At 41.1% G+C, this 14,015-nt stretch overlaps 1 protein-coding gene across 13 annotated transcripts in view; it reads left to right on the plus strand.

Moving 5' to 3' along the window:
- The window catches only part of UNC79 (unc-79 homolog, NALCN channel complex subunit), a 279,067-nt gene that overhangs the window by 185,263 nt on the left and 79,789 nt on the right, over window positions 1-14,015 (plus strand). For 11 of the 13 annotated variants that reach the window (XM_007987657.3, XM_037984430.2, XM_007987658.3 and 8 more), the window contains 4 exons: window positions 2,075-2,257; window positions 3,186-3,348; window positions 5,901-6,050; window positions 6,630-7,850. In XM_007987657.3, the coding sequence (XP_007985848.2) occupies window positions 2,075-2,257; window positions 3,186-3,348; window positions 5,901-6,050; window positions 6,630-7,850 (1,717 nt within the window). The remainder of the gene's footprint in view (window positions 1-2,074; window positions 2,258-3,185; window positions 3,349-5,900; window positions 6,051-6,629; window positions 7,851-14,015) is intronic. The other 2 variants (XM_037984424.2, XM_037984421.2) reach the window with 2 other exon arrangements.

Genomic DNA, 14,015 nt, shown 5'->3' on the forward strand with positions numbered 1-14,015 from the left:
ATACAGGACTTGGGGCTAGAGAGATGCAGATATGAATTTCAGCTCCGCCTCTGTTATTAGCTGCTAGGGCTTAGGCATTCTCTTCTTGCTTGCTTACTGGTAACACAGATTTCCTTTTTTGATAGATTAGAGAAAACCTATTGCAAAGCACCTTGATTCATGCCTGTCTCATGGTAGGAACTCGATAGATGATAGCTGTTATTGTCAGTTAGCTCAAATAGATTGTAATGTAATGAACAAAGATAAGCAGTGTGAGAGCAATGTGCATGTAGTCGTCCCGCGCTGATGCTGCTAACTGGATGGATCACCGCTTTTTCTCAGCTGTCACTTTCAGATACCAAACCCTCCCTCCCTCTTCCCCCCACCCTCTAAATCCACATTATGCATATTTACTTTAGAAATAAAAGCTAAAATCAAGGCCAGGCATGGTGGCTCATGCCTATAATCCCAGCGCTCTGGGAGGCCGAGGTGGGCAGATCATGCAGTCAGGAGTTCAAAACCAGCCTGGCCAATATGGTGAAACCTTATCTGTACTAAAAAATACAAAAATTAGCCAGGTGTGGTGACATGCGCCTGTAGTCCCAGCTACTGGGGAGGCTGAGGCAGGAGAATCGCTGGAACCTGGGAGGCAGAGGTTGCAGTGCGCCAAGATTGCACCACTAAACTCCAGCCTGGGTGACAGAGTGAGATTCCATCTCAAAAAAATAAAATAAAATAAATAAATAAATAAATATATATGCGCTAAACATTAAAAATTAAATTTTTATATGGGGTTTATATAACTCCAGAAAACCTGTGTCAAAAATAACTCCCTAATATTTTGGCATATATTGCTGCCTCCATTTATATACATACATAAATTTCATACTCACGTATGTCCACACATTTTTACAATAATAGGTTCATATTATACATACTGATATATATGCCACCTTTTTAAAATTTTTTTGTTTCAATGGGTTTTTGGCGAACAGGTGGTGTCTGCTTACATGGTTAAGTTCTTTAGTGGTGATTTCTGAGATTTTGGTGCAACCTTTTAAACCTAAAATTTATTATGAAGTTTATATTATGTAAATAAATTTGTGTCGTATTCTGTGTAATGGTTACATAGTATTCTGTAGTTATACAAACAGTATTTTATTTGTCTAATCCCATATTATTGAATATGGAGGTTGATTTCAGTTTGGGGTGACTATAAACAAAGCTATGTTGAATTTCTTTATACATACATTTTGGAACACTTGTCTGATTATTTCTTTGGGATATATTTAATGGTTGTATTAGGGGGTATGTGCTTTTTCTTTCTTTCTTTTTTCCTTTTTTTTTTTTGAGACAGGGTCTCACTCTGGTAGCCCAGGCTGGAGTGCAGTGGTATGATCATGGCTCACTGTAGCCTCGACATCCCAGGCTCAGAGGATCCTCCCAGCTCAGCCTTCCGAGTAGCTAGGAGTATAGGTGTGTGCTACCACACCGAATTAACTTACTGTATTTTTGATAGAGACAGGGTTTCGCCATGTTGCCTGAGCTGGTCTCATACTTTTGGGCTCAAGCAATCTATCTGCCTCAGCCTCCCAAAGTGCTGGGATTGCAGGCATGAGTCACTGCACCTGGCGTGTGCTTTTTCTTATTCCTGAATGCATATTGCTAAATTGTTCCCCTGAAAGATTGTACCAAGTTTGGTTGGTATAATACTTGGTTCAAAGATTGAACCAAGTATTGCCGGTTGTCCAGGAATTCCCATTTCTGCAGGTGGTTACCAATATTAGGTTTCTTCATTGTCTAGTTTAACTCTGGTTAATAGTTGAATGGATAAAATTTTATTTTCAATAGGTACTGAAATAAATAATTAATTAGATTAAAACTATTTTCATTTACAAGTTTCAAAAATTTTTTGTAAGGTTGGACTTTTCCTCCTTCTTGCATACTAGCCATTACTTTTAATATTTTGTGGGATGCCTGTTAAATATTTTGTCTGTTAAAAATTTTAACCACTGAGATGGCTCACATTTTTCCTTTTGACTTCTGAGTGTTCTTTGTAGCTTTCCATCAGTTATTAATATTTTTTCTATTTCAGGTTATGGACTATAACATTAACTTGGGAAAACACCTTCTCCCCTTAGTGGTTCAGGTGCTCAAATACTGCTCTTGTCCTCAACTCCGGCATTATTTCCAACAGCCACCTCGTTGCTCCCTCTGGTCCCTAAAGCCTCACATCCGGCAGATGTGGTTGAAGGCCTTGCTTGTCATCCTTTACAAGGTGAGCTGGGTGGTCACTGCTGTTTTAGATGCAATGGTTCTCTTAGAGAGCATGCAGCATAAGGAGAACACCTGAGTCTTTAGTTGAAAATTTTGTAGAATAAAAGTTTGACCTTCGGAAGGAAGATCAGGATGTACAATTACTGTTAAGAACCAAAGAGCTATTGAAATGAAAATAGAAATGGGAGGCCCTGTCGATACATGCTCTAAAAATGTTTAAAACAAAGAATGATAAATGGTAGGCTATTGATCAAGAACCTCTGTTTATAGTGTTTATACTCAGTCTCATATTTTATGTAAGTATTAATTATTATTTCAGAAAACAAAGAAGATATCTGAAATTGTATTCACCCGCTAAATGTTTATGCCAGATAATTTTCTTGAAAAGAACTGTAACTATGAACTGGCATGCCTTGCTGTCAGTGGTTTGGTGAAGGAGGAAAGGAATATAGTCCCTTGTAAAAATAAGGCCATGGAGGAGGGCATGGTGGCTCACTCCTGTAATCCCAGCACTTATGGGAGGCCGAGGTGGGTGGGTTGCCTGAGTACAGGAGTTCGAGCCCAGCCCGAGCAACATGGTGAAATCCTGTCTCAGCAAAAAATTAGCCAAGCATGATTGCACATGCCTGGTCCCACCTACTTGGGAGGCTGAGGTGGGAGGATCACCTGAGCCTGGTAGGTTGAGGCTGCAGTGAGCTATGGTCACACCACTGCACTCCAACCTGGGCGACAGAATGAGACCCTGTCTCTAACTAAACAAATAAACAAGGCCATGAGCAGAATCTCTTTCTACTTCTCTTTCTCTCTCTCTCATATATATATATATTTATCCTCAAGAGATACTGCAAACAGTATCTGGCAAGATCAGGTGGAAAAACTTACCCTTTAAAATAACCATTTATCTTTTTCTCCCTCATTTCATTGGGCAGTATCCATACCGAGACTGTGATATCAGCAAGATCCTGCTGCATCTGATTCACATAACAGTCAATACACTCAATGCGCAGTATCATAGCTGCAAGCCCCATGCCGCGGCAGGACCTTTGTACAGTGACAACAGTAACATAAGCAGATACAGCGAAAAAGAAAAAGGTACATATCTAAATTGCATCCCAAACCTAGCTTCAATACATAATAGATTTCTGGACAATGTTTTCTTATTAGATACAGGAGTGTTCCCAGATATCATTCTGAAGTAAAAAGAAAATCGCTTTCTTAATTTTCCAGCCTCCCATGAATGTTGCTGCTTTAACTTTAAAATTGAGCATTCGAGAGGAATAATTGATATGCTTCTAAAACCTATATCGTAAGAAATAATATTTTGTAAAATATTTTCTGCTGTTTGATTCAGGAACCTTCATAAGCCTTTTCTTACGTATTAGAAGCGTCTCGATTTTGGGCTATAAAATAAGTCTTGGTTGGCACACAGTGGAGCCATTCTTTGTAGGTCTCTAGTTTGCCCCTGAGCTTTGTGCTCATACAGTTTCAATGGAGTCTAAGTTTGCTAAAGTGCTTTTTCCTAGCCTTTTAATGCAATACAAAGTGATTCAAAGCAAGGGAAATGAAACATTTTTGCTGCATAGGTGTAAGTTATCTCCACTATAAACACTTTTTTCTATTGCTACCTTTTTCTAAAAGGAGGCAGTAGAATGCAACTTTAGCTAGAGTAAAATTGCAGCCTGTTTTCAGGTGAGACATAAAGAACCAGGGTGTATATTTTTAGTTTTTAGTGGAAGTCATGGCTGACTAGATTTTAAATTGACATCATTTAATCTAGTCTTTGGAGAAAACCAAGTGTCCAATGACCCTTTGTGAGGTTAGTAGAGTCTCTTTTGGTAGGACTGCTCTGGAGATATCTCAAAAGTGTAAATTGTAGCCAGTGTTCCACTGTTTGTTATTGCTGAATGTTTCAGAAATCTAGTTTGGCTACAGATGGAACTCGAGAACTAGGTTCTTTAAGTTCTGGTACCATTCAGATCCTTTCTGAAGAATATCTTGTCTACCAGTTTAGGGTTTGGTCTCTGGGAAATTGGGGAGATCTGTTAAGCTACGGATGTTTTCAATGTGGGCTTAGTGTTTGGGCCAAACCCTGATGAACCTTTCTGGATGGGAGGCGCCATCTTGTGGTCTTTCAGTATTGATTGTTCAATGCGTTTGGAAAATCACTTCAAAGTTATGTAATGCAAATCACGTAACTATTGGTTGGAAAAACTGCATTTTTCAAAGGATGTTTTTCCAAAAAGGAAATAGAGAAGTAAAACAGATTATTGTGTTGCATTTTCCCAGAAACATGGGAATTTGATAGGTGTTCCCATCTTTGTGGATGTTCACTGGGTTTAAAAACAAATTCATTTTGATTGTTAACATTTATTTTTATTTAATTAAAAGTTTAGTATGGTTATTTCACCTAAAATTTACTGCTTCAAGTTTCATTTACTTGTAGAATTTTGTGCATTAGAACAGGATGAGTCCTTAAAACTTGATGCATATAATGCCCTTATGCTAAAAAAAAACCTTGAATAATCATAATCACACCTGAGCCTCATCTGTCATATGTGTAGATGTACATAAAGGCCAAACATTATTAGGTCAGTGATATTCAACTTGAATAATAGGTTAACTCCATTTATGGTGCTATTAAATGTATTTTAGTAACCTTTTCTGTTGCCACTTTGTACGTGGCTTTCGCTTTTCAAAAGAATGAAAGAAGAAAATTGGTTAAGTAAACTTTGTGGGTTGCAACATATCAATTCTTTCCTCATTAACATATTTTGGGGTTTATCTTGGATTTAAAAATGGCCACATGGGTATAGAAGGGAGGACGTAGAAACAAGTTCAATAGGCATTCGAAGTGACCGATTTGTTTATGTAAGATTAGGGATCGTAAGTGTCAAAGATTCTTTCTGGGATTCATGAGATCCATAATAGTTACACGTGGTAAACTCCTCAGAGAAGAGTCTTACTTTAATAGGAGGAAATGTTATTTTCTGTTTTCTTTTTCCTTTGTTTACTCTTTCAGTCCATAATCATTCGTGGAGCTTTTGAGATGACAAGTGGCTTTTCTAAGCTTTTTCTGTGTGTTGCGTGTCTCATTATCAAATGTAGAGTACAGTATTTTGCATTCACACCATATAAGGTGCATGTACTGTTAGGCTGTGTCTATGCCAGTTACCAAATCCCAGAAAGGCAGATTTTTTTTTTTTTTTCTTTTTTGGAAAGGCCAAGATCCACTCATTTTGTTTAATTTCCTTTCGCCAAATCAGCCTGAAAATCCACGCAACATAGGCAAGTCCAAGCAGTGTCACAGGCTCCTGGAAAAAGTAGCTGACATCTATGTGTCATCTGGTGTTAAGCGTACTGGAAAAGTTTCCCAAAAGGCACTGTTGGACTCCCAAGAAGCCTCTCTTTAAAAATGCTGCCAATTGTCATGTGAAAAGTGACGGGCGATCTTGTAACAGCTTCCTCTGTCCAATAGATAGATAATTTGATGCCTGGATGAAATACCAACCCATAGCTAGACTTGGGCTGGTGCAGAAACTACCCGAGACCTTGTTCCATAATGCTTTCATTGAAATGCTTGTGTAGACACAGCCTAAGAGAGAATAACCTCTTAAGTGTAATTTTGACTTTCTCTCCCCAATTAGAAGAAGATAGTGTTTTTGATGAATCTGATATTCATGATACACCTACTGGACCCTGCAATAAAGAGTCTCAAACTTTTTTTGCAAGATTGAAAAGAATAGGCGGCAGCAAAATGGTGAAATATCAGCCGGTTGAGATGAATGTTCAGAGAAGTATGAATTTTTTCTCTTAGTAATTTTATGCAGAAATGTTGTACTCTACCGTTTGTTTGGGGTGAAATCTTAATTTTATTATGTTACTACACATTTTAATACTGTTGATTTATATATATGTATGCACAAACAGTATATATATATACACAGTTATATATATACGTGAATCGACAGATACATCATTAATGTCATGATCGTCTTTGAGGGCCATTGCTTGATTTGATTTGTTGCAAAATGTTTGCTTCTCTTCCACACGATTTGAATACAGTTTCCTAGATCTGCCTCAGCCAAAAAATGATCCCCTCTCCTATGCACAAATGAACAGAGCTGAGGAATTATCCCGAAGTCCGATTTTGGAAATCAGATCTTAAACTGCCATTTTGGTGTCTTTCATTCCTAAATTTTCCAGTTTTTGAAATTAGAACGAACCTTACAAAAACTTGGCCAGAAAATTCGTTTTCCCTCCTGGTGGAGCTGGGATTGTGATGATGATTTATGCCAATTGTATGCCCAAGGATGAGGGGGAAAAATGGTGAAATCTCCAAGTAAAATAGTACTAGCTTTTTCTGTTTTGATCAGGTGAAATAGAACTGGCTGAATATAGAGAGACGGGTGCATTACAAGACAGCCTTCTCCACTGTGTGAGAGAAGAAAGCATTCCGAAAAAAAAGCTGCGCTCTTTCAAACAAAAATCTCTTGATATAGGGAATGCAGACTCGCTTTTGTTTACATTAGACGAACATCGTAGGAAGTCGTGCATAGATCGGTGTGACATAGAGAAGCCTCTGACCCAAGCTGCGTATGTCGCACAAAGACCAAACGACCCTGGACGTTCTAGACAGAACTCTGCTACGAGGCCTGACAATAGTGAAATCCCCGAGAACCCAGCTCTGGAAGGGTTTCCAGATGCTCGAAGGCCTGTCATACCAGAGGTTAGGTTAAACTGTATGGAGACGTTTGAGGTGAAAGTTGACTCGCCAGTAAAGCCTGCTCCTAAAGAGGATTTAGATCTGATAGATCTGTCCTCAGATTCAACATCGGGGCCTGAAAAACACTCTATACTCTCAACCTCCGACAGCGACTCTCTTGTATTTGAGCCTCTTCCCCCTCTCAGAATAGTCGAGAGTGATGAAGAAGAGGAGACGATGAACCAAGGCAATGACGGCTCCTCTGCTAAAAATGCTGCCTCCTGTCCTGCCATCCCCAGCCATCCCTCCGTCCTCAGCCTGAGCACAACTCCGCTTGTGCAAGTAAGTGTGGAGGATTGTTCCAAAGACTTTTCTTCTAAGGACTCAGGAAATAATCAGTCAGCAGGGAACACGGACCCTGCCCTCATCACTCTGGAAGACCCTATGGACGCCGAAGGATCCTCAAAGCCAGAGGAGCTGCCGGAGTTCTCCTGCGGTAGCCCACTAACGCTGAAGCAAAAACGAGACCTCCTTCAGAAGTCGTTTGCTCTCCCTGCGATGTCGCTGGATGATCACCTTGACCCGGGCACCGAAGGGGAGAAGCCTGGGGAGCTGATGCCAAGTTCAGGGGCAAAAACCGTCCTCCTCAAAGTCCCCGAAGATGCGGAGAACCCCACAGAAAGTGAGAAGCCTGATACCAGTGCAGAATGTGATACAGAACAGAATCCTGAAAGGAAGGTGGAAGAGGATGGAGCTGAGGAATCCGAATTTAAGATTCAGATTGTTCCCAGGCAGAGGAAGCAGAGGAAGATTGCTGTCAGTGCTATCCAGAGAGAGTACCTCGACATCTCCTTCAACGTTCTAGACAAACTGGGAGAACAGAAAGATCCAGGTAAGCTTGCCTCTCTTCTTTCTCCCAGCCTTAACTTTAAGTTTGTGCATCTTGTTTGGTAGGGTACCAGCACTGAATATGCATCAGACTCAAACTCTTATAATGTCAGGGTGTGACATTATAATGGCTTCGCAATCACTCGGAATCCTTCCGGTTTAGTGGACAATGTTGGATGCAGATGTGGTTCTACTGGCTCCATAAATATTTCTGTTTTTGTTGTTTTAAACTCTGCAGTCAATTCTTGACCACCCTTGGCAATGAGATGCACTGGTTAATTCGTATCGGGATAATCCAGGTATCATCTTAGCCTTCCTCAAACAGCAAAAGTCATTAACTTGAACTCTTTGCTTTCTTTTTTTCTCTACTCTATACTAGTGAGCTATGATATAGTCCAAAGAAGGAACCAATGTGAAGGGCTAAACTAAAGCAAACAGTGCTTAGAATGATTAAGAATTGACTGTACAATCATTTACAGGGCATACAGCTGATTGTAGATGCTAACCAAATATCAGAAACCAAAAAATACCAGTTACAGCCTAGACCCTAACCCACAGTCATCACTTGGTGACGAAGTTGTCACTGCCCATGGATTTCCTGCATTAGGGCCGTTTCTTATGTTTGCTTGGAGGCATTGTTTCCAAGAAAGATAACTTGAAAGAAATGGCAAGCCCATGATCCATCTCATCCCATAACACAGTCTTCTGTAGTGTTACTGTGACACTGATCAGAACCCATCTTCATTTCTTAGTTCAGATCTTTTAAAATAAGTTAATGGGACTGGGTGTGGTGGTTCATGCCTGCAATCCCAACACTTTGGGAGGCCAAGGCAGGCAGATCACAAGGTCAAGAGATCGAGACCATCCTGGCCAACATGGTGAAACCGCGTCTCTACTAAGAACACAAAAATTAGCTGGGTGTGGTGGCACACACCTATCATTCCAGCTACTCAGGAGGCTGAGGCAGGGGAATTGCTTGAACCTGGGGTTGCAGTGAGGTGAGATCACGCCACTGTACTCCAGCCTGGTGACAGAGTGAGACTCCGTCTTAAAAAAAAAGTTAATGGGACTTTAGAAAAAATGGAATTGGCTAGGGATGATTATTTTAGTAGATTATATAGACTGTGGAAGGTTAAAAACTAGTGAAGGTCTTAAAGACCTCTAGCTTAGCCCCTCATGTTATACAGGAAGATACCGAGCTTAGAGGAGGTGATGCACCAGGTCACATGGCCAGACAGAAACAGTGCCTGATTCTAGTCACGTTTTCCCGCTATTCCACACAAAAGCAACTTCTGAGGGGATGCACCTGGCTTTTTTATTTGCCTCAGGCATTTCCAGAGGTTTCTAGCTGTCATCTAGCCCATAGGACAGAGCTGTCTACCTCAAAAACGTGCTGTAAAACTCTGTTGATTGAACATTAGCGTATTCAGAAAGGGTCATGCTCCAGCCAGGCAGGGAAAAAAGGGTCCTTGTTCATAACAACAAAGTTTAAGAAGTTAAGAAGGCTTTCAGGAAAACTGGGACACCTTTTTATTATTTGGGGCCAGGAAAATGGCTGCATATGGAAGGAGTACGGCACTGACCTAGAAATGATAGAGGTCTATAGGGCAGGTGCATATGAAGCTGAGGTCCACAGGGTGAGTCTCTGTGATGTGTAGGTTGCATGTAGGTTCTAGCGTGCAGATTTGTGTGTGCAACTGTGTTGCCTTCTTTATTCACCCTTGTGTTTGGTTGTTCCCCAGACTACCAAGGAGGAAAGTGGTTTTGTACTCATACATTTGTTAACAGAACAAGGGAAAAATAGATGATAATTATAACATGTCTTTAAAATGGCATAACGTATATTATCATATAACATATATAATATATAACATATATATATTATACTGTCATCATAATTTTGTGTCTCCATAGGGCTTTGCCTCTCACTAACTCTGATCTGACCTCTTCTGCCCCTCCTTGCTGGGCATGGGGAGGAGTCCTGTGTGCTCAGAGCATGACCCAGGCATCCCCAGACTTTCCTGCCTTCATCATCAGTAGTGAGGGAGACCCAGACACTTGCCCCTCCAAACCGTCCCAAATGCACAGCCTTACCCTTGCTAACTGCCAGGAGTCCAGGACTCATCTTACTGTGCACTTCACTCTGTTTATGTCAGTCCCTAGAGTACTGGGTCGTCCATATCCCTCACTCAGAGCTCCACAAGGCCTTGCATACCTTCTATTCTGAAGCTTTCTCCCTTGTTACCCTGGCTCCTGAAACCCTTCCCCTGTGTCCTAGGAAATTCATGGTCCTTTATGAGCAAAATTCCTCACACATGTTCTCTCTCCTCTATTTCCCTTGCCTTCTGAGTCTAATGGAAGCCCAGCTCTCCCCAAGGGCATTGCTTTCCCTACAGCCCATGTCACTGGACTTGGCCGGGGGCAGCATCTTCCTTGTTCCACACTGCCCCTTCCAGACCCTTCCCTTCTTGTCTCTAGAAACCTTCGCTCTGAGCTGCATACCCTCAGACCACAGTACCCACTACTTGCATTGCTGTGCCATCACGAACCCTGGCTCTTCTTCACTTGTTGACAAATTTGATTCGTGGCCCCTCTTACTCTTTCCTAAATTATTTCTACTGTAATTCCTGTGGATTTTAATATTAGTGTAGATGACACTCCTGACACTTGGTTTCCTTGAATGCATCTTCTCCAGCGATTGTTTTTTTAATCCTCCACCTTAGCTCAGCTGCTCCCACCCATGGTCACATCGCAGACCTTATTATTTGCCAATAACTGCAACCTCTTCATGATCTTACTCTCACATCTCTCATTCTCTGATTACCATTTCTTCTCTCCCTGGATAATCATGTATTGATCCAAGTATTTTTTGCTGTCCCTCCCCTACTTCACGTCTTTTCTCCTTACTCAATTTACACTCAAGGCTATCAATGTAATTCCTCCCTGCCTGCACCCTCTCCGGCCTTTCCCTGTTGAGATTTGCTTGGCTAAACACAACCCGTGCTAAAACCAACTCTCCCTCTACCGGTACCTGCACCTATCAGGTGAATGTGACTGGGTAAAAACACATAATGCGTTGTTCAAGAAGTTAAAAGAAAATTAAGAAACATGCTTGAATTCCTTAACATGACTAGTGAAAGCATAGCTCCAGGACTGGCCAGCAATAGCACATGGGCCAAATCTGCCCCACTGCCTGATTTTGCAGATGAAATCGCATGAAGTACAACTACACATGCACAAAATAAAATTTAAAAAAAGAAAAACAAAAACACACAATGTTGACTGGTATCATTTTAAATTAATGGCCATGAACCTTGACTGGGTCCTTCAACCTGGCACTCATAATGTATTTTCCTGGTCCATTCACATTTCCAGTCTCCTAAATGACTATTTCGTAGCTACTTTTCTGCCTGAACTTTCAATAAGTCTTCCAACTGACATAATTAAAAGGACTTTCCACAGCCTCCTACCACCTTATCTGCCCACCTTCCAGCCTCTGCACCTACACACCTGGACTTCCTGGCTGGGGCTATAGGTTAACTGTCTGTATTCCTGTCTACACCCAGCCTTTCCACATGTGGACAAGATTCTATCTCTCTAGCTTACTCAAGAATATTGGCCCCTAAAATTCTCCCCTCTGTATCTTCCCTTAGTATTTTTTTTTTTCCTAAAGGACCCTTGACTTGAGCCTACAAACAATCTTATTTCTCTTTCTTAAACAAACAAAAGCTCTTGATGCAGGTTCTCCCAACCGTTATCCCATTTTACTTCTTTCCTTGTAGCAAAACATTTTGGAAGAGATAGTATAGAGTTGTCTCTTCCAAATTCTATTAGAGTTGTCTCTTCCAAACTCTATACTAAAACATGCTAATGGATTAAAATTAAAAGAAAACAGAAACAGATAATGTTGACTGGTATCATTTTAAATTTTTACATCATTTAATTTTTGGTATCATTTTTAATGTTTTAGTATAGAGTTTGGAAGAGACAACTCTATACTATCGCCAATTTTCTTCCATTCTATTAGTTCTAAAAGCTGTTCATAAGCCAGGCATGGTGGCACACACCTGTCATCACAGCTACTTGGGGAGCTGAGGCAGGAGGATCTCTTGAGCCCAGGAGTTGGAGGCTATAGAGTGCTATGATTGCACTTGTGAATAGCCACAGCACTCCAGCCTGGACAACATGGTGATACCCTGTCTCTTAAAGAAAAATCATTCCTATGAAACTTTCATTCCCACTATTTCACCCAAACAGCAGTTGTCGAGGTCACCAGTGTCCTTCACTGCTAAATCTGTCAGCAGTCAGCCATGAGGTCTGATGCTGACATATCTGCAATCTTTGACACTGTTGGTCACCCCATCATTCTCTTTGGTTCCTCTCTATCTCCCTAATGACAGGATGACTTGTGGTCTCTATCCTTGATCCTGGTCTCTTCTCTATGAACTCACTTTCTCGATGGTCTCGTCTGGTTTTAGCCTTTACATATTGCCTCTATGCTAAGACAACCATCAGTGACCTATTGCTGGAATAATGCTGTGTAACAAACACCTCAGCAGCATACAACAGTAAATATTTATTTAGTTTGAGAGTCTATGACTCATCCGGGGATTGGCCAAGGCTTGGATGGCGAGGCTCTGCTTCTCATGCCTGCTAACCGTGAAGCCTGGAAATATTCTAATGGTGATGGCAGAGTCACAAAAGAACAAGCCCAGTTGCAGAGGCACTTTCCAAGCCTCTGGCCATGTTATTCTTGCAACCATTCTGTCAGCCAAAGCAAATCACATGGCTGAACCAAAGTCAAGAGGGGAAATATACTCTTCCTCTTTAGTGGTGAACCTTTAAAGTCACACGGTGAAAGGATGGATTCAGGGAGATATGAAGAATTGGGGCCACATCTCTCAAATATTGCATGGGACTTTTTTTTTTACTCATACTAAAATATTACCTGTTGTTTTTCTGAAATTAACATCTAACTGAGCATTCTCTATTTAATCTGGCAACCTTAATCTACCTTCAAAACACATCCAGAATGTGGCACCTTCTTCTTACTTCCACTGTTTCCACCCTGGCCTGAGCCACTGACGTCTCTGACCTTGATGAACTGCTACACCCTCCTGACTGGTCTCCCACTTTATACTCCTATTACCTTTATGCTCTCTCAACACAACAGCCTGAGTGATCCTTTAAAATAGGAGATTACACCATTCTCCTGTTTAAAGCCTTCCAGCGACTCCCTATTTCGTTCACAGCAAAAGCTCAAGTTCTTTAAATTCCTGCAAAGCCCTATGTGGTCCTAGTCCTCACTGGCTCTCAACTGCATTCGCACTCTTCTCACCACAATGCTACTTGGTCACAGTGACCGCTTGTGAGGTCTGTATTCCTTACCTTTGGGCCTTTCCACTGATTGCTCCCTCAACCTGGAACTGCCAGATATCTGTCTGGCTCATTCTCTTCATTCTTTTAATTCTTTGACCCAACACGAGGTTCTCTGTGAGGCCTGCCCTGGGCTATGCCCCACACTCCAGTCCTTACCTGGCATCTTGGTGTCTCTCTTTCTCTTCTCTGTTTCTTTCCTACAGGGAATTGATCTTCCAACATACAACAATTTATTCACTTTTATGCATATTAATTATTATCTGTCTCTCCCCACCAAAATGAAAGCTCCTGAAGGCAAATATTTTGTTTGGTTTGTTCACTGATTGTATCGCAAGTGACTAAAAGAGAGCTGGCAAATGTCTGATGAAAGAATGAAAGGATAGCCTGAAATTTTCTGCCCACCACTATAAAAAATTGAATACAAATATTTTAAGCCGAGTGGATAGCTCTATTCAGATATTTATCTTAAATTTATACAAGTAAAAGTTTCATAAAATGATGGAGGGCTGAGGAAAGATTGCCTCGCTGACAGAATCTTAGTACACTAATGATTATTACTGACCTTGTTATAGTAAGACGTTTCTTTAAAATTAAAGATACACCAAGGATTTTAATAGGCATGCCAAGGCCAGGCATGGTGGCTCATGCCTGTAATCCGAGGACTTTGGGAGGCCAAGGTGGGTGGATCACCTGAGGTCAGGAGTTCGAAACCAGTCTGGTCAACATGGTGAAACCCTGTCTCTACTAAAAATACAACAATTAGCTGGGCATGGTGGTGGGTGCCTATCAT

Source organism: Chlorocebus sabaeus, chromosome 24, assembly GCF_047675955.1.
Source record: "Chlorocebus sabaeus isolate Y175 chromosome 24, mChlSab1.0.hap1, whole genome shotgun sequence".
NCBI lineage: Eukaryota > Metazoa > Chordata > Mammalia > Primates > Cercopithecidae > Chlorocebus > Chlorocebus sabaeus.